General features: G+C 40.0%; 1 protein-coding gene across 8 annotated transcripts in view; it reads right to left on the bottom strand.

The window, feature by feature from the left end:
* Positions 1-668: 668 nt before the first annotated feature.
* TNFAIP8 (TNF alpha induced protein 8) overlaps positions 669-27,839 on the bottom strand; it is a 120,571-nt gene continuing 93,400 nt past the window's right edge. For 5 of the 8 annotated variants that reach the window (XM_010971523.3, XM_074360533.1, XM_045507779.2 and 2 more), the window contains exon 2: positions 669-2,338. In XM_010971523.3, the coding sequence (XP_010969825.1) occupies positions 1,773-2,338 (566 nt within the window). In that variant the 3' untranslated portion in view covers positions 669-1,772. Of the gene's footprint in view, positions 2,339-8,916; positions 9,013-27,839 lie in introns of those variants that run through there. The other 3 variants (XM_074360531.1, XM_010971524.3, XM_074360532.1) reach the window with 2 other exon arrangements.

Here is a 27,839-nt window from a genome sequence, read left to right as displayed (position 1 = left end):
TCTGCTTGGTCCTGTCTACAGCTAGAGATGAGCAAGAAGCACTCACCAACTGCCCAGGCGCCCTGTTTTCTACCCTCCCTCTGTTGAGAGAGATCTGATAAGAGAACAGGATGCAGCCAGTAGCGCCCACAGAACACACTCTCAGGTTTCCCAAGCAAGGGAAGCAGAGATGGTCAAGAAAGGCTGCTAAACTAAATGTACAAGCTATTCAGTAGGCTCTGAAGCTAGAGGAGTCAATTCTGCAGTCACTAGGGTATCGCTGTAACATACAGTTATCGCCTGTTGGCCCTGAAAAGTGAGAACAGTCATGGAGATGGGTTAAAGAACTCAACCCCTGGAAGTTTTAGTTGGAGGACCTTTCCTGGTGAGCTACTATTTTAATGTCATTACTCTGGGAGGCAGGCAATTTCATGGCAAAAGAATACACTAAATCATAGACACAGTGACAATGTAGTATTCGGTGCTGATGGCCAAGGCTGTGATTTCCTAGGTGACAGAGTTGGCCAGCAGGTTTCTATTTCTTCTTTACAAAATAAGCAAATGCTTACTTTATCATTCACACACCAAAAATTATGTTTTAGAAACAACACACAAACTGCTTGGAATGCAAACATTCTTTGGTTTACTCATCAAAGTAGCAATTAACAAAATAGCAAAAGCCTTAGCAGTTAAATAAAAAAGTGACAATCTTTATTTATCTATCAAACCTTATAAAACATTGAAATGCATTAATTTTCATTCTCATGTCCTGTAGCAATATCCTTTCTTCCTTTTGCCCCTCAGCCCCCTAAATTAAGTTATTCTGATGGGCTCATCCCTAAAAAAAAAAAAAAAAAGGTTTTATCATTCTTAATATCACTTACTTTTTATTGTCCCAACATGGAGAATAAGCTAGATTTCCTCTTTGTCTGTTGCATTTCAAATGGATATGAGAAAATGGAGATTCTATCAGCACATTTTCAAGATAACAGGAAAGTTAAGCCCTCAGCAAGGATTTCAAGGCAATGGTATGCCATTGTCATGTTTTGGCAAGTGATCACGCTTTGAGAAGTATTACTGTTGGTACTGAAAAAGAGGACTCCGTTCCAGAAGCACAGGCTTATATTAGACATGATTCATAATGGCAAATACAGTTGGTTTCTATAAGATTGATTTCAGAGAAGTAGTTTTCTATTTTTCTGAGGGTTCTATATGACTGCCTTAATTCTTGAATGTCTTAATTCTTAATTAAGACAGAATTCTTGAATGTCAATGACAAAATCTTTAACAAAAGAATCCTTAACAAAAGGTAGCTTTGAAAATGGGATTGTTTCAAAAGGAGAAATGACAGTTAAGAGAGAGTTCTTGGCTTTTTAGAAAAGGTACAACATATATATAGTAAGGAGTAAAGGTGAATTCAAACACATAATCCTGTACACGTTAGAAACACCCAATGTGTCGCCAAAACAACTGCCCTAAAAAGATGTCTCAAGGTTTGGAGCCACACGTGTTTTTCTTTATATAATTCAATATTTGCATCATGCAACTATACAAGTTTCCTGTGATCTGTTAACCGTGAGGAAGCTTTTTACCAGAATTTTTGGCAATATGCTCTTCTTCGAATAAAACAAGCCTCACAAAACATTATCATTAATGTCTGACAACTGAATTGGGCAAAGTCTTTCTGAAAGATGGGTAATCTTTAAAAAAGAATTATTCTTTTTTTCCTTCATACATCAGCAGTGCTCCATCTTCAAACAAATCACGAGCAGTCACAATCTCAGCCCACATGCTCATATGTTCTCTTCATCCAACATTTTGTTGATACCATCACACAGTTTTTGTAAGTGGGGTTTGAAATTTCCAAAGGGATTATACAAGGCAGCCAAGAAATCACAATCTGAAAAGTGATCAAAGACGTTATTAACCCGTCCGTGTGACTTGGCAGTGAGGTGACGCTGGATGATCTGGTGCAGCATGTCTCGGCACTCATTTAGCAGCCTGGACAACACGTTCCGGTCAAAGGTGAAATCCACCTGATGGAAACTGACTGCGGTCATAGCAAGTTGGTGCACTTTCTTCTTAAATTTCTCCATGAGTGCGAGCTCGTCTTGGTTAAACTGATTATTCCTGTAAAGAATGGCCAGCTTGATGACTGTTTTGATGAGGTTTTTGATGATCTTCTCTGCCTCCTTCTTGTTTTGGGTGTACTCCTTGGTCACCCGGTAGAGCTCATCCAACACTTCGCTGCTGGTGTCATCGATTAAGGTGGTAGCGATGGATTTGGACACCATTTTACCCAAGATCTTCTTTTGTGCCTGAACAGCCAGGTTTTTGGAATTAAAGACATCTGTGGCCACTAAAAACAAAGGGGAGGGGGAGGATAAAAGATCAGTCAACATCAGCAAGAGAAGCAAATTAAAAATCTGAAATCTGAAGGAGTATTTTCCTTCACATTTTCCCACCATTTAGTTTGCCTCCTACCTGCTGACGTGAGTTTATGTTCTGAAAGGAACTGAAATAATTTTCCTACGTTTTGGGGGATTAAGTTCTCATTTGTGAAATGAACAGGTTGTTGTGAATAATCTTTAAGGTTTTTGGCAATTCAGGTGTTTTATACCTTCTGTTTTGTAGTCAGTGCTTTGTTTAGATGTTAAAGAGTTCTGATTATCAAGATAGTATGTCTCACAAGGTGACAAGTTTTTATGCAATTTTCCCTAGCTTTAATTTTATAAGAAATACATAAGAAATATAAAAACTCCACAACTGTTCTTTGAGCAACAGTAACCAATAACAATTTAAAGAAACACATTTAAATGTAAGAGTGATAAATGACAAAGCCATGATATTGAGTGGAAGAGCCCTGCTTCATAGTTCAGCTGCAAAAAGTCTAATTTCCCAACACATTGGCTAGCACCTACCAGTCTGATCATCCTAACCACTTTGAATTTCAATTCTCCAAGTTGAGTGTTGGAAAGAAATATTCCTTGGAGAGCTTACTGTCACTTGTTATTTCTAATGAATGGCCATTGTGCCCTTTAAATTTTTATACAATATTTGGAGAATTATGTTATTTATAATTTTTATTGAAGTATAATTGGTTAACAGTGTTGTGTTAATTTCTAATGTATAGCATAATGTTTTAGTTATACACATATATATATTCCTTTTCATATTCTTTTTCATTATAGGTGATTACGACATATTGAATATAGTTCCCCGTGCTATACAGGAAAAACCCTGTTGCTGATTTGAGGAAATAGCCCTACGGTATGAACTAATGAAATGTGCTGCATGAACAACATACTTTGAAAAAGCTGATGCTTAGAGTTTAATTTTGGAATCATCATAACTTAATTGGACAGAGGTTTAAGGGACATATAATAAGAGCTGTATGCATTAAATACTAATGAGACATTGTGATGTTCCTAGCTTACAGCCAGTCAGTGCAGATGCTCAGTAAATGTTTATTTCCCAAACCAAGTTTAGCTTTTCTCCAAAATTTTCGCCCACTCTGTGCATGCTGCTCCACCACAACTGTGCTTTCTCCTTCTTCTCCAAGATCCTCAGAGATGTAGATCTCGTGGTCTCTATTTCACCTTTGGGTCCAGGAGCAGCTGTTTTGTCTACATGTGCCAGTGTGTTAGCCTAGGCCTGGGTGTTGGAAAGCATTCAGTAGTGAAAGATGAAAGCTTAAAAATGCAGATATGTAGGAATGAATCATGGCATCAGTGATATTATTAGAAATACTTAGAAAATTATTTCTAGTTTGGACAGGCTAGCTACATTAGAAAACAAAAAGGTAGCCCCTCCCAAATCCAGGCTGGGAGGATATATAAGAAGAGTTCCTCAGTGTGGAACTACCATGCTAGACTTGAAATTTGGAACAAAGTAGCTCATGGTATATATAGTATAGGTAGCTGCCAAGTGGTTCCTAATGACTAGGACACCGTTTACACACAGATGTAAACCCTGAAAGAACACCATGACTGAACTAGAAATAGTGCCTTCACCAATGTCGGTATTTAAACTAGTGAAACATGAACTGAAACTGCAGAAGAAGAACTGAAATATATTTTGAGAAAGAAAAGGAAAGTGAAAAAGCACAAGAAATAGCCAAAAGTGTACAGCTTAATTTGCACTAAAGAATTTATGTCAAAATGAATGGCACACAAGTAGTTAATATTACATATTAAGACCAGGGACCATCTTCCATTACTGAACTTCAGATACAGATCTCTACAAATAATAAACCTAACTTATATAGGAAGGGACACCTGCAAATTTTCAGATACACAGTATATAACAAGGATTTCAGGAATTTATTTTGTATAGAGTTGAAAGGTTATTCTGTTTTACATCTATTAGAATGTGGCAGGGTCTACAAACATCTCATCTGTGATTTACTGCGATGCCTGTTAGATGGCAATATTGTACCTTGTGAAATAACTGAAATCAAAGGGAGAGGGGTTTGAAAGATTCCTCTGTGCTCCTTTTTCCAACGATGGACTTCCAAGTTCATCCTCTTTTAAGCTACTTTTCTTATTAAAACTAAATGTCCCATTTAATTGCAAACATAAGGACAAAATAACTCTGCAGGGCAGTCCTTTAACTTCATGCAAGAGAAAGCCTGCTGTTAACTAAGCAAGATTGTTTTCTGAACCAATTCTGAACCAGGATAGAGAAGCTGATCTCTGAGGCTTTCACATTTGTTTCAGAGGAACTTCAAACCCTGCTCTAGAAACACAGCAGCAGCAGCTTCATACTCTGATTTTATCCTTTGGATTATATCAGCACAGTCATCTTTGGAAACGAGGATGAAGCTCTTTTCTCCCTCTCCACAGGAAAGACATGCTTACAGGAGATTTCTTTCCGAGCAGTAGTGAAGGCTTTTTTCAGAGCCAACTCGGGGATGTGGCTGAGCGTTGCTGGCCAGGACTGTGTGGTCTGTGATCATGAAATATGACAATTTTTTTTGCAAATTAACTGCCTTTAGCCATTCCTGCTCAGACTCATTTGTCAGTTCCACATCCTTCATTAGATGACTTAAAGGCCTGGTGTAGCTCAGAGCTAGTCCTGGACCAAGTTTTTCTCCTTCACTCTATCCTCACCTCTGTGTGATCTCATCCATTCCCATGGCTTCAGATATCACCCATGTGCCTACAGTCCTCCTACAGTCAAAATTTAGCCCTGACCTCCTTTCCAGGCTCATTTTGCAAATACACTCAAGGTTTTTCTTTTCCTTGGCTGTTTTGCAGGCATCTCAAATGTACCATATCCAAAACTGAATCCTTGATTCCCTCCCTCCCCCAAAGCGCTCCTTCTCAAGTCTTTACTATCTTAATTAATAGCATCCTTCCATGCATGTGCCCAAGACAGAGACCGGGGAGTCATCCCACCTCATCCCCTCCATTCTCCAGTCCATCATCTAGTTCTTTCCACTCCACCCTCCAATTCTCTAACATCTATCCACTTCCCTCCATCTCCATGGACAACAGCTTAGTCCACACACCTTTCCAATCACTTTCCACACAGAAGCCAGGGCTTTTAAAAGTGGAAATTAGAAAGTGATGCTTCACTTAAATTCTTCACTAACCGTCACACTTCCCTGTTCCTGAAATCCTCATCATTTGCCTCCATTTTTATTGTCTGTGTTTCCTTAATAGAATCTAAGCACTTTGAGAGCAGTTGTCCATCTGATTCCCCGTGTCGTCCCCTGGGCCTATGAGGGTGCCTGGTACATGGCACGTCTGACAGAAGCAGAAGTCAATTTCCCCCTCTCTTCACTATACTTAAATACTTCTCTGTGAAAACACGCTGGCCTGCAAAATAAGAGTTCTAAATACCTATGTGGGTGTTTTGTTTGTTTTAAAAGCTACAGAAACACATATTTGTTTTACCTAGTTAAATATGTGGTTTTCTTCCTTTTAAGTGCACCCCAGAGTGTGGCTTCTCTGTCATCAATCAGTTCTTTTACAAAGGAAAGATTTATTATGCACAATGAGAAAACATCAAAGGACAATAATACAAATATTCAGCGTAAAAGCAGGGAACAATGGTTCCGACTTGAGCTACGGTGGAAGATTAAACATAGGCCCACCTCCCCCTCTGCCTGGATCTTTGATGAAACATGTAACCAGAGTTACGCCGGGAAGCAACTAAGATGTATGAATAGGAGACATTCTCAAAGGAGGAAGTCCTGAAACTATTGGCTCACTTGTGTTTGAAAATATGCATGTATGTGTTGACTAATGGACAATGATACCTTATATCAAGCACACACAAAAGTTAGGGAGGGTATAGCTCAGTGGTGGAGTGTGCGCTTACCATCCACAAGGTCCTAGGTTCAATCTCCAGTACCTCCATTTAAAAAAAAATTAAATAAATCTAATTACTCCTTCTCAGCCCCCCAAAAAAGCTTTAAAAAAAGAATGAAATAAAAGTTTAAAAAAATACAAAAAAAAAGGATTACCAGTATGTTAAAACTATTTAAGACTGTTTATAGAAATAGATGTGAATGTTATTTTTCACCTACTTATCTTGCTGCCCCTCCTCTATGTCTAGCTCATTTCTTGACGTAATCAAATAGTCCATTTCAGCAGTGTTTGCTGGAAGGCAAACTGCTATTGAGGGAATCTTGGTTTAAGTATCACCAATTATAAATTTGGAGATAAACACTAAAGTTAAAGATATAATGATCCCTGTATACAACAAAAAAAGGGCTTAGAAGTGGGGGGGGGGACCCAAAATCTTTGCATGACATTAATTAATGAAAAACTATGGTTTTCTGGAGTTAACAAAAATGACCCATAACATTGCTCCAAGAAATTGCTAATATTAGTGAAGTCCCCAAGTTACTTTCTTTACAAACTCACCAGCAAAGACATTAATTTCTTTACCCATCAAATTTGTTATACTTGGAACCTTTAAACAGTGACTATAGGTGCACATATATGTCATTGCTAATTCTTGCCTAGTTACAATTGGATCCAGAGGGCCCAGTGTTAGGAAGGATGGAAAAGAAAACAATTTGGAGAGCACGTCTGGCTGTTGGGGTCTGTTCGTGAAAGTTCATTATACAAATATATAAAACCTTAGCTCTCTTGCAGTTTGAATTACTCCAAATCTAAATGGGGCTTAGCAAAAATACATCTTTGAGGATAAGAAAGCGCCCATAACCAGCTGTCAACATGATCACAAGAAGTCAAATGGCTTAGAGTTGACCTCCCTACCTGGGAATTTGGTAGGGCTCCAGGAGAAAAGCAAAGAATTATTGGGACGGCTGGTGATGTATCTGTGACGCCAGCCTCCACACTCAAAAATCCCAAAGTGGGAAATTCAACAGGATAGGGAAGAAACAACAAACAAAAATAGAGCAAGAAAAAGGGAATGAGAGGAAGGGAGAGGGCCACGGCCAGCAGAGATTCAGATATGAGCGGGGCTGACCCTGGAAGTGTCGGAAGCAATGACGGTGACAGCAAGCTTAAGGCAACTTTACCCCCAGAGAAAAGCCAAGAGCAGGAACCTTAGCCCCCAATCACCCTCAGGTCACACAGATGGAGTCCCCAGCACCAGGAAACAGTCTTGAGAGAATCAGTACATCTGGGGGCCTTAACCTGATACTAAATGCAAATTGTGGTGTGCATGCATTTCTCTGACCCCTGGTGGTTAAAATCCAATGGCATGTCTCAACACAGGGACAAGCTAAGTCATTCATTCCACCCCCGCAGAAGTACATGCTCATCTGAAAAGGCAACATAATAAAGAAGACAAATGTGAGGGAAGATGGTGACTTTGAAAGGAGTGAAGAAAAAAAAAAATCACTGGGTGGTTTTCAGTGGAGTTCTAGGAATTGTAAAGCACCCCCTTTGCAGATTTCTCTTATTGTTCTTCACGTAGCTATTTGACAATCTGCAAGTAAATCTGATAGTATTGCAAAAGGCTCTTGTCCATACAGATACAAATACATTTTGCCTAGTGGAGGTACAGCTGCTTCCTCACTTTCTTGTTTGCCTGTGTTGCACTTGAGATTTTCCTTTAAAATAAGAGCTCTTACTGATTCTGCCTTAATTAATGAGTTAAATCAAATCTTTGGCGTGCCCATTTTGTATTTTTATGAGAGACATGAGTTTACCTTCTTTATAAGGTACCCTTGAACACATATTTGATTTTTTTCATCAAAATCATATAAAGTGAAAAAAAAATTGCAGCACATATAACCCTTTGGGGAGAATGAGTACACATTTCCTGCGGCAACCAATTCCCCCAGGGTTCTGGAAAGAAAGTCTTTATTTTGTAGCTAATGGTTTCATGAACTGCTGTACTGCTCGGGGATAACACCAAGACTCAGTTTCCCTGCCTACAAGATGAGAATAAGGATCCTCACCTCTTGGAGTTGTTGCAAAGACAAATGGACATTAGCCATAGAGAAGATTCTCACCCAATGCCTGGCCCAGAACAGCTTTATCCACAGGTTTGTCTAAAGAACTTAACAAACTACACTTCAAATATTTTCTGATGCTCTTGAGTACTGAGCAACATCGGTCAAAATCAATCCACTCCTTCTGGAAGTAATACACAGCCGAGATATGCGAAATGCCAGATGGTTGTGTGAAAACAGACACCTCACATAGTTCAGTTAATGAGTTATAGATCCTTTTCCATGAAGACGTTAGAAAAATACATATTAAAACTTTCTTTATCAGGGAATTTCTCTCTCTTTTTTTTTTAAAGGTGTTGAATCTGTTGTTAGCAAATAGATTCACTACCACAAGGATTCTGACAGGTAGCATAAGTGTACTTTGCCTAGAGAAAACTAACCCATGGAGAACAGAATTGAACAAGAGGACAAACAGTATCAACGTCCACACAAAGCTGTGCAACAGGCAAAAAATGTAAAGGAAAGGGATCAAAAATAAAGCCAAAGTGAAAACCCACCTTGGCCAACAAGATTACCTGATAAAGTCACAGCTTCTCACCCAGAGTTTCCAAAGCTTCCCAGAGAACCAGAGACTCTAAGGCAGGGACTCCTTCCTAGTAGGAACAGCATGGATGGAAACAGAAGTTCAAAGTCAAGAGTCCTGAGTTGGAGACTTGGGTGGTGTTTAACTCCTTCAAACCTGTTTTCTCATCTGCTAAGAGGGATATCATTTCAAGGTGGCATGGCTTTAGTGAGAGTTAATGTGTTACAAATCGGAAAACACCCAGCCACGTGCTGGGCTCGTGACAGACCACAAATGCACGCTGAGTTTTGCTCCCTTATTTAACACACTTGAGATGGAGAAGCAGGGGTTCAAATCCAATATTTGCACACACTGTGTTCTTTCTACCTGTTTCTTCTTATATCTTCCATTTTCCAAATTTGTGGACAAGGGAAATTATGTCCTAAAGAAAACACCATGAAGTCATTCCCTGTGCGATCTCAGGCTGTTTCTGTTGCTTTAATTCTGGAATCTTTTCACCATGATTTTGGGTTCCACTGTCTGTCTTTTAATTCCCATGGCTTAGTTTTGTGATGATTTGGAAGTTGAAAATGAAAATTCCTAAGTTTAAATACCTTTAACTTCATATTAGATTCTATCTCTGCCCCCCGCCCCGCCACCCCCCCATCGTCACCCCCCACCCCGTTTAATTTGCTCTAGGAATCATGTGATGTCTTGATTGCTTCCTGCAAGGCATAAACTCTGACAAGATATCCTTGTGGCCTCTAGGTCCACTAATACCAGGATTGGAAGAAAGCTGGATGGTATTTATATGAAGTGGTATGGTTGGAGCCCACGGAATGTCAGTCTTATAAATATTAGGACAGAGGTTATAGGAATAGAAATGAATTTTGTGGTTACCCAAAGTCAGAGTGAGAGGTTTACAGTTATGAGAATCTACTGGCAGCCACCATATTTTGAACTTTACTATATTATCCCCAGAACTGCGCAGAATATGCATTATCTTATGGAAGCTTCACAACAACTCCAAGAGGGAGGTTATTATTATCCTCATTTACAGACAAGGGAACTGAGGCCCAGAGACATTAAGTCACTTTTCAAGGCCATACCGTCAGTAAGCGGAAGAGATGAGCTTGAACCCAGGTATGTCCAATTTCAAGCTATTCTCTTAAGAATTATGTTAACCGACACAAGCTTAAGAAAAAAAAAGTTCCCTCTTGAAGGTATGGGAAGACATAAAAATATTTAACTAAGTGAAGTGAAATAAGAGAGAAAAAATAGAGATCAGGTCTCCCTGGGGGAAGGAAATGGATTCCATAAGGCAGATCAATCCAGGCAGGCTTGAAAGAGCCTGTATTTCCAGGGAAAACCCTAAGTAGTTTTAAAACATTTTAAAACCATAATTAAAAAAAAAAATGCTTGCATTACTCAAAAGCCCGGATGTAAATACATAAAGTGAAAAGTTTCTCTCAGCTTTGGAGAGAAGGCAGCAAGTGTGAAATAGAAGTCTTTATTTAATTAGGGAGGGAGGTTCTGATTAGAGCAGTCGTATAGAGTTTATCATCCAAATGGGATCCCTTTGAAAAGGGTACTACTAGTAATTACACTATATCAACAAATCCATGACTGTCCCAGCAGGTAAATGTAAGTGGTCACTAAAGACTACTTACGTGCTCAAGACTAAAGAAGAAAGGGTCAAAAGTAGAGTTACCCAAATATTTGGGACCTGAGAAGTTTCTTAGGAACCCCACAAGAGCACTAGCCAGCTTTTATTCCAAATTATGTTAAAAACAAAAACCAAAAACTGAATTCTTCAAGAAATTATATTTAAATAAGTTCAGGAAACGGTGTATATGAAGGTCCCATTTGAGTTGCAAAAAATGTACTAATAATATTAAAGGTCTTGGGCATTAGTGCAGTAAAGGAACCAACTTTAGTTACCAAAGTTTTCCAAACTAACTTCACAGAGGACCCATTAACAAATTCGTAGGATAAGGTCAGTGAAAATAAGTGGCTAACAAATTGACCTGGGTTCTTGCCATCCTTCTGGAGCGGATTCACAGTCGTCTTGTGCAAATAGGAGAGGGCAAGACAGGCAGTCAGGGAAAGCCAGGCAACGTGGTGACTGTGAGTATGAGGTCTAAAGGCACACTGTCTGGGTCAGAAGCCTGGTTCTTCTACCAAGTGCTCGTGTCCCTCAGGCAAATCACGTAACCTCTCTATGCCTCAGTTTCTCCATGCGCAAATGGGGATCCCTGAGGTTTTTATAAGGATTGAATGAGAATAATCCATATTAAGTGCTTAGGTCAGTGCCAGATAGAAAATAACTGGGTCAGTTAATGTGAACTCTTATTACTGTTCTCATTGATATTGTCATCCTTATTACTAAGGTAGATATTGCTGAAGTTCTGCTGGGAAGGGATGATACAGTCTTGTGATCATGACTCGTGAAATAGGAGTGAGGGGTGAAGACAGAACGTTAACCCAAAGATATGAATCATTCAACAAAATTTCTGAGTGCTGGGCACAGAAAACAAACTGTGGTTAGCAGGGGGGAAAGGGAGGGAGGGATAGATTAGGAGTTTGGGACTAACAGGTACACGTTTCTGTGTATAAAATAGGTAAGCAACAAGGATCTCCTGTATAGCACAGGGGACTGTATTTATAATTTCTTGTAATGAGATGGAAAAGAATCTGAATATATATAACTGAATCACTTTACTGTACACCTGAGGCTAACATTCTAAATTGACTACTCTTCAGTAAAAAAAAACAAAAAAACAAAAAAAACTTTTGAGTGTTTATAATGTACCAGATACTGTGGTTTCAAAGATAAGTATACTTTCTCTCCAGGAACTTAGTCTAACATGGGGTAGGGGTGAAGGGGAGATGGGGACATGGCTAGGCAGACTGCAAAAAGCAATGGTAGCAAAGAGAGGAAACAATAATTTGGCTGGAAGGGGTGATGAAGGGAAGCTAGGTTTGAGGAAAGGTTTCACAAAAGGAGATTGACCTAAGAGACTGACTTGGAAGTAAAAAAGATTCTGCCTTGCAGAAATAAATGTGACTGCATTCCAGAGCTGACCTATAGAATTCCTACTGGCGAGTTAGGGATTAAGATTCTGCCCAGCAGTGTATCTTTATGTCAGAAACCCCAGGATGCATGGAGGTCCCATGGATTTCAGAAAACCTTTAAACACAAACTATGTATGCAACTTGTTGTCAAGGCCCAGGAACATTCACTACAAAGGGACTCCGTTTCTGAGAAGGAAGGGGCAGGGAGAGGACTGATACAGCGGGTATTTATTTGGGCAGCATCCTCCGTGGCATGGGCCATCTGCATCTGAAGAGTCTGGAGCCTTTGCAGAAATACAGATTGCCAGGCCTACAGAATCAGAATCCTCGGACTGCAGTCTAAGAAGCTGCATTTGTAAGAAGCACCCTGACGGATGGTCCTAAAAGAGACGGAAGCCGGAGCCCCTTTTCTGAGGTGTCCTTCTACAGTGCTGTACTGCACAATTTTCAAGTAGACATACTTTGGCCATGAAGACATGCTGCAAGTAGCCAATGAACAGATGTAACTCCCCCTCCAATGTTGTTTTTCACCAAAAACTAGGTGTGATCTTATGCACAGAATCCAGAGAAAATGTTTACAAAATAGAATTTATTATATTAAAACCTCAAAGAGAATGAAAAGTTAGTCTCTTTAAATGATATGTCATCCAAAATTTTTAACAGGGACTTATCTAGGTCTCATATGGGTTTGAAATTAAATAAAAATGTCCTACGAGGGTTGATACCAAACTGACTTTAGAGAACTATACTTTTTTTTTAATTTTGTTTTTTATTGAAGTGTAGTTGATTTACAATGTTAGTTTCAGGTGTACAGCAAAGCTATTCAGTTATACGTATACATACATACATATTTTTTTCCAGATTCTTTTCCATTATAGGTTATTACAAGAAATTGAATATAGCTCCCTCTGCTATACAGTAAGTCCTTGTTGTTTATCTATTTTATATATTCTTTTTCTTTTTAAATTAAATAAACCCTTCCTTATTTATTATGTTGGATTAGGGTAACTTATGTTTTTTAAAAAGACTTTTCAATTAAGCTGGGTTTATTTCCATATTTTCTTGAGGACATGAAGCCTTTCCACTGTTTATATAATCCAAGCTTCCACCAGTCTGTAGAGGCATATCCTCCAAACAAGTTTCATGATTTTTTACACTTTTCCACCCCCATAATTCTCCCATCTGGCCAGAGGCCCTGGCTCCTGATGAATATTTATATTCACACAGTGCCTAGAAAACCAGTAACAGACTTGAAAATCCAACACACTAGACAGCAGTTTAGTTACTGAATCAGCCCCCAAAACTGGCATCAATGGTCAACACACCCTTTCTGGCCTCCTCAGGCTGCTCCTGGCTGTATAGTAAAATCAGACAACAAAATCACAGTTGACATGTGTGTGGCGCTCTGTTGTTTGCAAAATATTTTCCCTCTAACACTTTCGTATGTTTATGAAAGTTTGTTCTGGTTTGGTTCTCTCATTATTACTTAACCTTGAGGGAACCAGATCCTAGAAGTCGAGGGACTTGTCCAAGGATATTTAATGAGTGGCAGACCTCAGGTACATTGCTGTCAACTACGGTGCATGGCTGCTCTGTAAGAGAAGTGACATTAATAAGAGTGTGTGTGCTATGTGTGAATTTTCTATCAAATGCCATGATGTTGCTAAGCCGGCTGCCTAATCCCACTTCTTACAGTTTATCTGCTCCCGAAGATAAAGCAACTCCTTGAACCAAAAAAGCAGGAGGATGTGGGGAAGGTATAGCTCAAGTGGTAGAGAGCATGCTTAGCATGCACAAGGTCCTGGGTTCAATCCCCAGTACCTCCTCCAAAAAATAAATAACTAAACCTAATTACCTTCTCTACAGAAATTTTTTTTTAAAAAATTAAAAAAAAAAAAAAGCAGGAGGACAAGTCTTACACATTAGAGGAAAAAAAAAAGCTGAAGAAAAACTATGTGTCTACCGTGCTCCCTTCCTGAAAAAATTCTGCTCAGTCTTTAAGGCTCAGTTTGAATGCCACCTTTTCCAAGAAGTTCTTCCAAATCCAGTGGCAAAGGAATCTCTCCATAGCCAAAGGAGAGAATAAAGCGTTCCTTCTAATGGATTTTCTGCCTTGTGGGAGAGTTAAATTCCTATCTTATCTTACTTGATCATGATCCTTGACAATGGAGGTCCCACTCTACTCATCTCTCTGTTCCTCAAAGTGCAGAACATGTGCCCTCCAGCTACCATGGAGAGAACTCACTCCACTGCTCTCATCTGCTTCAGTGGAACCTATCACTCTCCTATAGCGATTCATGAAGATGTGTCAGGAAATCAATCAGTTTTATGTATTTAGAGCTTAACCAGTGAGTTTACTTGTACTCCATGAACAAAAATATAGTCCTTCCTATGGGATGTAAAATTCTTCATTTTAAAGGAGAGGAATCTATATAAAAGATATGCATTTTTCTTTTTTTGTCTATTATTGCTCTTCTCCCCTGTCCTTTGCCAAAACATACAGAATAACCAGCCACTTTTGTTTGATGAAGTGACCATATTTAGCTAACTCAATCCCTACAGCAAATCTGGAATCTTCCATGCAAATATCCCAAACCCATCTGATTGAGTATTTTCGGAGCAGTAACCTCTTGGCCTTGGCTTGGGCATCTCTCAAATATGCATCTTGGCACAGCTTCCCAACATTCTTGCGAAAACCTCTCCCCAATAACTGTATTAAAAGGTTAAGCTAGTCAAGCTTTTTATAGCCATGTCAAGTCCTCAGAGACTAGATCTTGTTAAAGGTATGCAAATGGTGAGAGGAGATTTGCTGGGCCTTTAAGTGAACTGTCTCCTTCTAAGTATCAAGATACACTGAAGCAAAGAAATCCCAGGATAAAACTCTGAAAAACCCCCAGAGGTTTACAGAAGCTGTGTGCTTACTGCCTACTTTCAGCAGAGCACTTAGATTCTCTGTCAAGTACTTTCTGCTCCTCTTACTGATCTTTTCCCCCTGCTCCAGTGCTCAGGTATCCCACTCTGTTCTACTTAGATCAGGATGCCTTGCAGAGGCCATGACCTGGACACCCCATTGTTGGGCCTCTAGAGTGATGTATTGTTCCAAGAATTAGTGGTCCTTGTTTTTAAAAATTGAAAAAATGTAACCTCAAAATCTGTTTGATTTTGTTTTTCTTTTGAATAATCATAAGATCTGACCAAAATGGGCCCACCTTCCCACACAGCAACAGTGGTCCTGAGGTAAATTGTGGCTGCCACCTTCAGAAGGAGAATACCCTTTCCGGTTTACCACAGGCCCTCCCTGGCCATCTTCACACACTCATGCGCAGTGCCCAGGCTCTATAGTCATGTGTGTGGATGGCCCCTTTCTTACAGAAATAAAAGTGACTACATTTTAGAGCCAACCTACAGAACTCCTGCTCTTTAGAAATCAGAAATTCTGCCCAGCAGTGTACCTGTATGTCAGAAACCAAAGGATGTGTGTGAGTCACAGAGATTTTACAAATAATTTAAACCTAAATTATGTGTAGTCAGTGATTGTCTAAGGGTTTGCTGGGGGAAGAGGTAGGAATGTTAAGAAGAATAATAATTTAAGGGGGGAGGGTATAGCTCAAGTGGTAGAGCGCATGCTTAGCATGCACAGGGTCCTGGGGTCAATCCCCAGTACTGCCTCTAAAAACAAACAAACAAACAAACAAACAAATCTAGTTATCCTCCACCCCAAAAAAACAATTTGTGTCCATGACACTTGTTATTTAGTCCCAGGCTTCAGGAAGCTACTTTTGGGCACCAAAATCTCCCCCTTACTTCTACAGAATGTGTTAACTGGGTCACAGAGAGGTGGTGAGTTTGCCAAATTTATAATTTCCAGAGAGAAAGTGGAACTTGGATTTTCCACACGAATTTGGAGCTCGACACAGTAAACAGACTTTCAGCAGAAAAGCCTCCTCCCAGTCAGTCACTCATTCATTCACTCAACACATTTTTTAATGAGCACCTACTGTGTGCCAGGGAAAGTACCTGCTCTCCAGAAGCACAGACGCTAGTAGAGGGAGACCTAAGACACAAACAAACAAACATGCACAAAAAATGTCAAGTTGTGGGGTGGGTAAAGCTTGGTGGTAGAGGCTATGCTTAACATCCTGGATTCAATCCCCAGTACCTCCATTAAGGAAAAAAAAAAAAAGGTCAAGTAGTGGTAGGGGCTAGGGAACACTAGAGGGCATGTTTGTGTTGGGGAGGCGAATGGGGGTGAGAGGAGGTTGTGCTACTTTATTCCGGGCAATTGGGAAAGGCCTTTCTGAACAGGGGATATCTGAGCAGAGATGTGAAGGAAGCAAGGGGGGAACAACTTAGGTGAAATCTTACTCCCCCATAATCCTTCCCAAAGAGCATCTCCTCCTGGAAGTCTTTATCGACTAACCCAGTCAGAAATGTCCTGTCCCATCTTTCACTCTTGTTTCAAACTGCTTTATATCATAACTGTTTGCCTCTATTTTCCTTGAAAGGAAAATCTTTGAGATTGGTTATGATTTATTATTTATTCCTTACCATGATAAATGCTCGATTAACCTTTAAAATGTATCTGCTGGATTAAAAAAAATTTCCAGGTTGTTCTGGGGGGACAGGAAGCCAGGGGAGGAGTGGGAAAGGCATACTGATTTTTTATAAGACATAAGAAGCTATAAATGATTTATATTACTTTAATTAGGTACCACATCTCAAATACGTTACTTAAGTACCATATCTCAAATTTACCTAAGAAATGAATATTGCAATATAATCCTTTGGAAAAAGTTAATTCTAAATGAGCCAATTAGTAACTAAACACAGGCATCAAAAGAAAAAAAAATCATCTCTTGGTAACAGTTGTAACTGGTAAGAACTACTGAATAACCCACACTTTGCACAGATAATTCTGATTTTAGGATAGATGTTGATTTTTTAAGACTAAAAAAGGCATATTTTTTAAGGATAAATTCTTAAGAAACTGGAAATTTAAAAAGGCATAAACTACCTTTCTTTGCTAGCTTGTTCAGAAAGAAAAAGTTGAAAATTAAATTAGGATTATAATGTAAAAAATCTTAAATTTCCTATTTCGTCCTTATTGAAATTGGCTAGCTTAAAATTATATTTAGAATTAAAAATAATAAAGCCCCTAAAATCATAAAGACGAATAGTTTTGTTAAAATAATCATAATCCTTTGATGTTGAGTCATACCTGGTATATTAAACTCATTTTTCAGTTAAAGAAAATAACTAAAAAAGGCCATTATAGTTGATCTCTTTTAAGAACTAAAAAACATTTCCCTAAATACATTAACTTGCTGTCTTGGAGATGGATTACTTCCCTAATGGTAGATATTTGGGTAAAATAAACTTTGGCAAATAAAGTAACTGATCAATTTTACCACTAGTTGCCAAATAACAACAAAATAAATCACTTCTCTAAAACATTTGGCAGGTCCCACCTTTTTGTAGCTTTGTCTTTCCACCCACTCACGCAGTGCTCCAGAATTAAGGTTACCATCCCACCTCCCCACATTTCTATCACCAGTCCTACTTTTAGAGATGGAAGAAGCCATGGAGACCACAGGCGGAAAAAGAGGCCCAGAGGTTAACGCAGGGTCACAATGCAACCTCCATTAACTCCTGGCCACTGGCCACCTGTGGAAAGGTGATTTATGTTGGAATTATCAAAAGTAGCAAAGAGTAATCCTCTGTTTAAAACAGACTTTACAAACTTACGGCTCATAACATGTTTTGGTTGGGCCCCCATAATTTTTTCTCTCTTTGAAATTGGGGTAAAATTCATATCATATAAAAATCACCATCATCACCATTTAAAACGTGTACAACTCGATGACTTTCATTATATTCACCATGGGCAACAGTCACCATTATCTGATTCCAGAACACTTTCATTAACCCCAAAATGGGCCCTCATAATGTTTTATATATTTTTTGAATTAGTAAAAAATTTGTGAAAGTCGGGAGCGTTAACATAAAAAAAAAATCACATTTCCTGCTTCTTAAGAAAAATCTGATCTTTTGGTAATATCTGGGGACAGGGGATGCGAGGGGTAAGAAACAGGCCCTGTCTAATTTCCCACCTGGCCACAAGCCACAGGGGCCAGGAAATCTGCCAAGGCATGTGAGTTGGCCACTCCTGCTTTAAAGGAGCAGGGACTCAGAGCCTTCTGAATCACTTAGCAGACTTGGGTGTGACTCCAGCAGTGATTCCAAAGGGCTTGGGTCCTTTGATCCCTTAGCTGGCAATCAAGTTGAGCAAAAAGGTTTCCTGGTTCTCACCTGTGGGCACATCTTTGGGCTTCTGCCACCTTCTAGACTCCTCTTTCCCTCAAAATGCCTTGTATGTTCCACCCCAGGATATTTGCTGAAATCTCTCTTCACCTAAAACGCCATCCTGTATTTACCTGAGCCATAATCTAAACCTTCATCCTTTAAGCACCATTGTCATGACTTGCCCTTGTTTTCTACTTACAATCTGTATTTTATTTCCCTCCGGTTACTTGATGTATTATTAGCAAAAGAGGGGAAGGTATAGTTCAGTGGTAGAGCACATGCTTAGCATGCACAAGATCCTGGGTTCAATCCTCAGTACCTCCATTAAAAAAACGTAAATAAATAAACCTAGTTACGTACCCCCAACCCCCCCAAAATTTAAAAAATTTAAAAAATAATGAATTTATTTTAAAAGGGAACCATATACACTATGTGAATGAAAGTTGGTACTCCTCCTTGAAATGTATCATAATCATAAAAATGATTTAAAAAATTTAAATCATAAACATTATTTCAATGAGAAAAAATACCTAATAGTTTCTAGCCAGATATTGCTGCCTGCCCAAGGCCATGAGGGCCATGTCTACCTACACGATACAAAAGGAGTGAGTCAGTGTGAGTAAGGGGGCAAAGGTCACATAGCCCCAAATACAGGCATTCTCTGAGGATGATACAAAAGATTCCAAGGGAGCTGAAAGGGACTAATCGTCTTGTAAAGTTACTGAAGATGATCTAACCCTGTGCCTGAGGCCTCTTCTAGCCACTTAATGTACCACCACCAATGGTACACGCACCACACTATGGGAAATTCCATCTAGAGCTGCCTGCCAATGCTACTCATCTCAGCAGTGGTGCTTCAGATTTCTCTGCCAGAAGAGCCCTTCCTGAACCTCTCTAGCCCGATGTGACATTCCCCTCTCATGTACTTTCTTATGCACATGTCTGGTTATCTCCTCCAGACCGAAACCCACCTCCTCAAGCACAGAGACAGGTCTTCCACACCACATATCCCTCTCTGGTGAAAGCTACTGGCACTGACCTACACCTGGTCAGATTCCTGGTGTGTGCCTGTCTTCACATTCCGGGTGAGGAGAGTTTTGAAGCGACTTTCAAAAAAACCTGGTATATGTACAACTGAAACATTAGGCTGCACACCAGAAATTGACACAACATTGTAAACTGACTATACTTCAATTAAAAAAAATTGCAAACCAGCTTCTTTTTTTCTTTTGAGAATAAAAAAGGAGTTTATTAGGTTACGCTCCCATAGACAACAGTGGACCACACAGACAAGAGGTGCCTGTGCGAGGCCCAAGGGTTGGTTGTTGGGGTCTTTTATAAGGTCGGGCCATGAGGTACCTGATGGGCTTGTGTACAAGTCTCTCACAAACCAGCTTCTAAATGAACTATAACATGTTCTAATAGATAAGGTGTCCAATATGGTGAAAGACATAGGGATAAATAACTGCATATCTTTGTTCTTTCTTAAATATGAGGATATTACAAAGCATCGGATACAATTACTACTGGTGTGCTAAGTAAGAGCTATCCTATGTAGGTCAGTGTTTATTTTAAAGAGAAGTAAGTGCACCTAGCAGGCTGGGAAGCGGGGGAAGGTATGGTATATAGGCTTCATATCTGGGGCGGACAAAGGGGCTGAGCACCTTCTGTGATGATTCCCTGTGTCATGTGTGCCCAGGAGGGACCACTTCATACTACCTGGGTCAACTTGGTAAAAAGACAGAGGACAAAGACATCCACAAGCAATTAAAAGCAGTATTTACTAATCTCACATTAAATTATCTGTTTTAGGAGACAATTTAAGATGGTCAATTTGTCCTTTTATGGTATCCAGATTAATTTTATTTAAAAAATGGAGGCCTTATAAGATCTGTAGACATGATCCAATGACACTCATTTTTTAAGGCTGGAAATATAATGTTACTGAGTCAAATGATTAGTAAGGTTTATAAACATATCCTTGTTCTTGGGAAATATTCCTGATCATATCTAGTGGTTATTTTATATTGATGAATAACAGAACCTTCAATTAAAACATTGCTTGGATGGAGAAAGACAACCTACATTTTTTTGCAATTTTCTTCAGATGATTTCTAATGTCCTCATTGCTGCAAAAGTAGAAGATATCTTAAGAAATAATGTTGAATTTATCTCTAAGGTGCAAGACAATGTATATTATAAAGATTAAATGCTTAGGAAAAAGATGAATCAAGTCTTTAGAATGTATGATTTGAATTGGTTTCTAAACCTGAAAATTAAATCTACCCTAACTGAACAGTTTCCCCCTTGAACTAATCTCCTGTTAATTGTCAATTCATGTCATTCAGTCCACTCCTGCTTTGGAAAGGATGGTGAGGGGAGATAACAAATTTGCCAGAAAGAAGGGCTTTTCCTCTTACGTTTTCAGCATCCATCTTTGATGCCCTTTGTTGATCTTAGAATGAAGGAAACAGATGCTACTGTGGGACATGAAATGTCATCTCATACAGTATTTTTCAGCTGTCAGCTGTACAGTTAGTCTTTATATAGGCAACAGACAAGTGCTTCTCTGTATCTTTATTTCCCTGAAACATATAAATATACAAATGCCAGAACTCCATCCACATTCCAATGCAGGGCACATTCTATAGCAAATACCCCAAATGACTTCTGCCACATTTTCACCACTGATGAATCAAAGTGAAATCTTGTTTGACGATATCTTACAGCACAAAATAAAACCGCATACCATACTGCCCCCATCGAAATTTAGAAACTATGTTTAAAGGAAAGTTAAGAGACTAGCTATCAAAAGGAATTTAATTCTTAAATAACAAGTATCTGGCACCTATAAGTATTTTTCTTTCATCAAATTGGTATTATCGCAAAACAGAGCAACCTTCAATATAGGCAAAAAAAGAGGAAGTTTCAGAATTCTTGGATTAAGATTCTAGGTTCCAAATGTAGGCCTCAGTGACCTTCCAAGTCTCCAAGGATTTAATGGCATCAAATAAAGCAATGAGGGGGTCAGGAGTTGGGTCATCTTTTTTTGAGCTGACTTGTGGCTCACAACACTGTGATGGAAGATAAAGAATCTGAAATATTTTACTACAGTATTTTTTTTCATCAGTAGGGGTAGCTGAGAAGATGCCTGGAATACTGGCTGGAGGCTGGTATTGGGTCAGTAGAGGTCTTAGTAACAGCTATTCCCTTTGTCTTTGGGCTGAAGGCAAGGTAGTGGCCCCAGCCTAGAAAGGGCCAGCACACAGGCTCTTCTCGTCTTGGAGGTAAGACTTTCTTTTCAGTCACAATTCAGATCATTTTGATCAGTAGCTTGCCTTTATCACTCATTATTTGATAGAAATTCTGAGCATGTATACATATGGTTAAAGAGGGTTGAGGCCTTTCATTTGCGGTCAAAGTCTGATAAAGTCCATTTCTCATCTTTTTGGTCTAAACTTACAAATGAAAGCTGAGACTTTAGTTCTTAAAAGACTTTCCTTGGCCCCAAAGAGTTTTACATCCGGATACACCCACTGTTCCTCTGTCCCCCTATCAAGTAACATCCTCTTCTCTCATCTTTCTCCTAAAATTGCTTTTTATTTTAAACTAGATTTAACTATTGGTAGGCTACTCTGGGCTGAGCCATGTCCCAATGGCTGGAACTCAGGAAGAACTCCACAGATGCACAAGTCCAAAGAACTGAAATGGAGAGATGCTTCTGTGGCAAAACAAACAACAACAAAAACTAGCAGGAAAAAAAAAGCAGCATTTCAAACACAAGGGTTGCCTAAAACTCTCCCTTTTCCATTGCCCCACAAGATGTGTCAGAAGGGTTCTGATAATAAAGCCTGTCTGACCCAAATTTGAGGACAACTCTTAAGTTTCCATCACTTTTTGACAGAGTAAGAAATTAGTCTCTAACCAAGACATTGAAGCAACAGATGAATGGATAAAAAGATGTGTGTGTGTGTGTGTGTGTGTGTATACACATACAATGATATATTACTCAGCCATAAGGAATGAAATAATGTCATTTGCAACAACATGGATGGATCTAGAGATTATCACACTAAGTGAAGTAAGTCAGACAGAGAAAGACAAATATCGTATGATATTGCTTATATGTGGAATCTAAAAAAAAAAAAAAGTGACACAAATGAATTTATCTACAAAACAGAAAGAGACTCACAGACATAGAAAACAAACTTACGGTTACCAGAGGGGAAAGAGGGGAGGGAGGGATAAATTGGGAGTTCGAGATTGGCTGATACAAACTACTATGTACAGAATAGATAAATAACAAAGTCTGGTTGTGTAACACAGTGAACTATAATCAATGGCTTGTAGTAACTGGTAATGAAAAAGAATATGTATATGTGTGTGTGTGTGTGTGTGTGTGTGTGTGTGTGTGTGTGTGTGTATGTATATATATATACACAACTGAATTGCTATGCTGTACACTGGAAACCAATACAACATTGTAAATCAGCTATACTTCAATTTTTTAAACGTTAAAAAAAAAAAAGGGTAGCCTGTTACAGCCTCCATCAGCCTAGACAGGTGTGGTCTGGTTAAAGCCCTCCTGCCGGTCTGTGCCGAGCTTAGGCCTGACCACTGTGATTCAAAACACTGACTAGGAGACTGATTATTACCCCCGTGGCCTCAAAGGAACCAGCAAAAAGAAGGTCCTAACAGGTCTTCTTAAATGCCCCTGGTGTGCACAATACATTCTGAATGTCCATCTTGGTTTAAGCTGACTGCTGGCACCATGGACAGTACAACCACCTACCCAGCACAATGTCTTCCTGTATCTAAAAAACAGACACCAAGGTCAGATGAAGGATCTTCATGTTGAAACGATCCTTGAATCTCAGGGAAACGAGACATTTCAATTCTGCAAGATATTTTACCCTCTGGACCATATGTCTATCCTCACACTTCACTGGTTATCAAGCATTTTCTGTTTGCCTACCATGTGCCCATCAACATGAAAACTAGAAGAGTCTTGCCACAGCAAGATTACAAAGGTAGAGAAGGAGTCTTCACAAAAAAAGGAGGGGAGATTAACATTTTAGATCAGGGAATCATTTAATTCAATGAAAGTCTGGCTTGCATAAACAGTTCCCCTTTTCCCCTGAAAACATCTTACTGGAACAGGTATAGGTTATTTGAAACACAGGATTTCTGTATTTTCAAAAGGCTTGATTTTTTAGCAAGTTTTAATCTAAGGCACAGCAGGGACTACTCTACTCTTTCCTGCCTCGGTCTTGAAAACAGAGGAGATAATAAAGGAGACCATCAGGAGGTGCACAGGAGAAGAAACATCGGTTCAGATTCGCAGCCACGTTTGGCTCAAGTTGAGTAACCATAACCTTGTTCTTTATAAGTTTATGATTTATTTCTAAATTTGGCAAATGAAGCCCAATTCTCCCAAAGAACCATGACTGACCTCCCCTTAACACAAACTAAAAACATTTGCATGGATTTTGTATTTTATATCATCATACCCTGGCACAGTTTCTTATCTGAAGAATAAATAGAAGCTCAGAGACAAACACTTGTACAGAGTTAAGAGAAATACTTTTGTTGTTGTTGTTGAGCCACTCTCATCTAATAAATGTTGTATCTAATTTAGTATTTCCACAAAAAAAGTATTAAGATTTCTTAAATTCCCAAGACAAAAAAAAAATACTGTTTAGAATAAGAAAGAAAGGAAAGGAAAATTTTTTTAAAGGGAGGGAAATTGACATTACTGAAGGAGACAGCAAGACAACATAACATATGAAGTTATCTTCAAAGTCCTGAAACAACAGTTGTAGGCAGCAAGGTGCCAAAAAACTTTTCAGTATCTGTCAAAATAGTATAAATTCATCCTGAGTTGCTAAGGGATTATCTGACAAAAGAAATCTAAGAATTGCCACAATGATTATAAGTAACTTTTGGGGAAAAAAAAAATGCTGCTTCAAGTTGGCCTTAGATTCAAGAAGACAAGTCACACAGTATATGCAGCTGTCCGGGCACGTCTTTGTGGCTTTCAGTTTGAGCTGCTACACAGGCAGGTGAAGATTATTTCCCCATTACCTACCTCAGAAGGGTGATGATTTAAAGAGAGCTAAAAATAAAAGAGGCAACAAGGAGAGAACACTGGCTCGAACTGATTCTCACGATTATTCAAGTATCCTCTTATTTCATTAAAAACACAAAAAACAAACCACCGACACGATAAAGTAAGTTTCAATCTGTATAACAGAAAATGTCAGGTGAAGTGATGGCCTGGAAAAAGTGAGAAAGCTAAGTGGCTGCTGCGAGTGTCACGCTTCTCAGGCGTGTTGAAGTGAGTGACAAAGACCCGTTCTGTCCAGAAATCCCCCACTTTATTTTTAAGCCTGGAAACTGGTTACTCATATCTATACTGTACACTTCCTGTCCAGGGGCAGGATGATGGCAACAAACTGCCAAGTTCAGGAGCTGCCTACGTTCTGTCAATTGAGTCATTCATGGACTAAAGAACGGCATTAAACATTTAAAAAAAAAAAAAACCTGGCTAACTGACGCTTTAGATGATATACAATGAAAACAGGTTTGACTGTTTCACAGACTGGGGGTAGATGGTGCCAGGAAAACAAAAGACAGGAAACAACAGACAATGTTACTCAATGGTACGGTTTTATGTGATATTCCAGCATGACTACCAAACAGAACAGTTTCTCCACTCCCAGCCCCTGGATGAAATGGTCCAACTGACATTCCACATCTTCACCTACAAAAAGGCCTGAAGATGCAGAAGGTCTCGCTCCAGTAACTAAGCAACAACAGAATCAATTTATTCCTTTTTGCTTTCCATTTGATCTAATTACATTTTAAAAGAAGGGTCGCCTGAGAATTTTAAAGCAACAACAATGCAGAGGACTGAAATGCAGACCAGAAATGTCTTTAGCTACTGGGCTAACACCATCAGGTTACACTGAAAACCCATCTTTGGGAAAGAGAGGAAAACAATTAAGGTCTGTAAGGGTGACCCTTTCTCTGGCAACCCTGAGCGCTATGTCAGGCTTCAGCTAGGCTGCCTCTCCCAGCAGCAATTATAATTCACCTGGTTAACCCTTACACGTTGAAACGGGCCAGCTGCAGGTCCCCTGCGAAGCCGCAGAGGAGCCCCTCCCCGCCCCCGCCCCCGCCCCCGCCCCCGCCCTAAGCACGGGCACTGGCGGGGCGGGGGGCAGCCCCAGAGCATGCTGGGATGGATGGCAAGGTCGGGGAAGTCGAGTAACCACTTCTGCACCTGTAGGGTTATTGGCTTGAGCATCAACTCAGAGCAACGGTCGAGTGAGCCAAATAATTTACACCAGCTCTGCCCATAAAAACCCTCAGCCTGAAATTCCTCAGTGAGCCTGTTTACCATCAGACTCATTAATGAGTGAACCTCCCAGAAATTTGGTGCCGCTTTGCCTGGGATGGGGGTGACGGCTCTCTACTCCCCCAACAGCCACTCACTAAAAGTCCCACTGGCCTTCCATCAAATGGACGGCACAGCACAGCCGACAGCGTTGAGATGACTCCCAGAGGCTGGCATTCCAGCTTCTCTAATTCATCATCTGCCACTGGCAAGCTTTTTGGGGAAATCATTTTTATAACCCAGTAAGAAAGTCACTTGGAATCCAAGCCAACATAACACAGCCCCTGCTTCAGACTGGCCCCAATTTAGCAGTTGGAAAGGCAGCAGCATTCCTCAACGTCACGTCCTTTTGATGGGCCCCTGCATTCATCCTGCCTGAGAAGAACTGGGGCGCTTCTGTGTTCTCCAGACGCCACTATTTCATGGGCTCCAAGGCTGTATCGTACTTTGGGAGTCCAGCACCCCTTTGTACCTCCTGTTAACTGCAAAATCAAACCAAATACTTGAACTGCCAAAATTTCTTACCCCAGTCACCGTGGTCTCTTGCCTGTTAGTTAGACTGCTGCTCACCTCTCTAGCTTAGCATAAATTACCTTTTTTTTTTTTTTCCATTTTAGAGTTATTTCTTTACTCCTCCCTTCCTCTCTCTCCACCAGCCTCCTCCCCTTGGAGGCTCTGCAGCGGGCCTGGAACCCACTCCGGGCCTCCCACCTCCTACTTCTTCCTCATTGTTCCCTTGAAATTTCAAAACCTGCCAAATGGCCACTCCCTCAACTTCCTTCACTAGTTCCCCAGCAGTTCCTCTCCTTCCCCTTCCTTGGCGCTACTGGCCCCTGAATTCCACCTCCTTGGCAACTCTCTGGAGACTCCTTCATTAGAATCTCCTTTCCCTCAAGAACTTGAGTCCAGCCTTCAGACTTGGGATATTGGGAAGGGGTGCGTTTTCATTCCAGCAGCTTCATCACTGACTTAACTCTAATTTTAACCTTCAAAAGGTGAAATGGCTTTACAAGTGCTTTATAATCAAGAGAAAAGTCAGTGCACTGACATTTCATTTTTATCGGATAACTTTATAGAAGGAAAATGTTTCTTGGAGCAGGACCATGCTTTCTGGCTTTTTAGAGGATGGGAAATGAGCACTTCTTAACCAGGTAAATATTGTCGTCAGGCCATGGGCAGGTTCTGTCTTTGTGATTTTGTTTTATTTAACCAGCACCTCCTGGGTGAAACTGTTTAATCACTGACACAAGCAGCATCTCACTGGTTCTCACCTCAGGAGAAATGAAAAATTCCTCAGAATGGCTAAATTACTAGTGTGGCAAATCCTATTTAATATGTATAAGACTAAAGCCCTCAGTTTCCAATTACATATCAAATCTAGGGTATCCCTGGCAGAAGCATCAGTGGTTTTCCAAGACATGTTTCCTGTCACAGCAAAGAAAGGACATAGGAAGACAGGAAGTGAAGGAGGAAGGGAACGGAGAAAAATTCCCTATTTCTCAGACCAGCCAAAGCTTTTCCCCAGTATGAAGAGCTGGATTAAATTTCCTACCTATCTTCACTTCTTACCCTCATGCACAAGGGCTGATTTTCTGCAATGCCACAGGGAGAGGTCAGAGGTGAGGGGGGTGGAGATCAGGAAGGAATCTGCTGGCAACTAGGACTTGGGAGATGTGGGCAAATGGGGATGATGGAAGTCTCCATTCCTCGGGACATTGGACTTGCTCATCCCCTGGGCCCCACATGCCTTCCCCCATCCCCTCAGTTACCCACTAAATACTGATTGAACACTCGTGAGGTGTTCTTAGCAGATGAGCTCTTCAAACTCAGGATCCTAGCTTTTGCTGAGGCCCACAGAGAAGATGGTAAAGCCACCTTCTACAGCACCTCTCCTTAGGCATGGCTGATCACCGCTCCATGGGCTCTCGTCCTCCTGTTCTTGCCTTGGTTTCCTCCTAACCTCTTGAGCGTCTCCATTTCTGTTTTCTTTATTGGTTGCGTCTACCTTTTTCCCTTCTAAAAGAGGGTATTCTCAGAGGCTAAGTCACAGCCCAGACCTCTCCTGTCTCGTCAGTTTTTCCCTCAGAGATCACATAAGGGGAAGCAATTCTCCTCTTCTGGCTGGATATTTACACACTTTT

This window comes from Camelus bactrianus, chromosome 3 (assembly GCF_048773025.1).
Source record: "Camelus bactrianus isolate YW-2024 breed Bactrian camel chromosome 3, ASM4877302v1, whole genome shotgun sequence".
NCBI classification, from domain to species: Eukaryota; Metazoa; Chordata; class Mammalia; order Artiodactyla; family Camelidae; genus Camelus; species Camelus bactrianus.
Note: the sequence above shows the minus strand (reverse complement) of the source record. Positions and strands in the feature narration are given on the sequence as shown.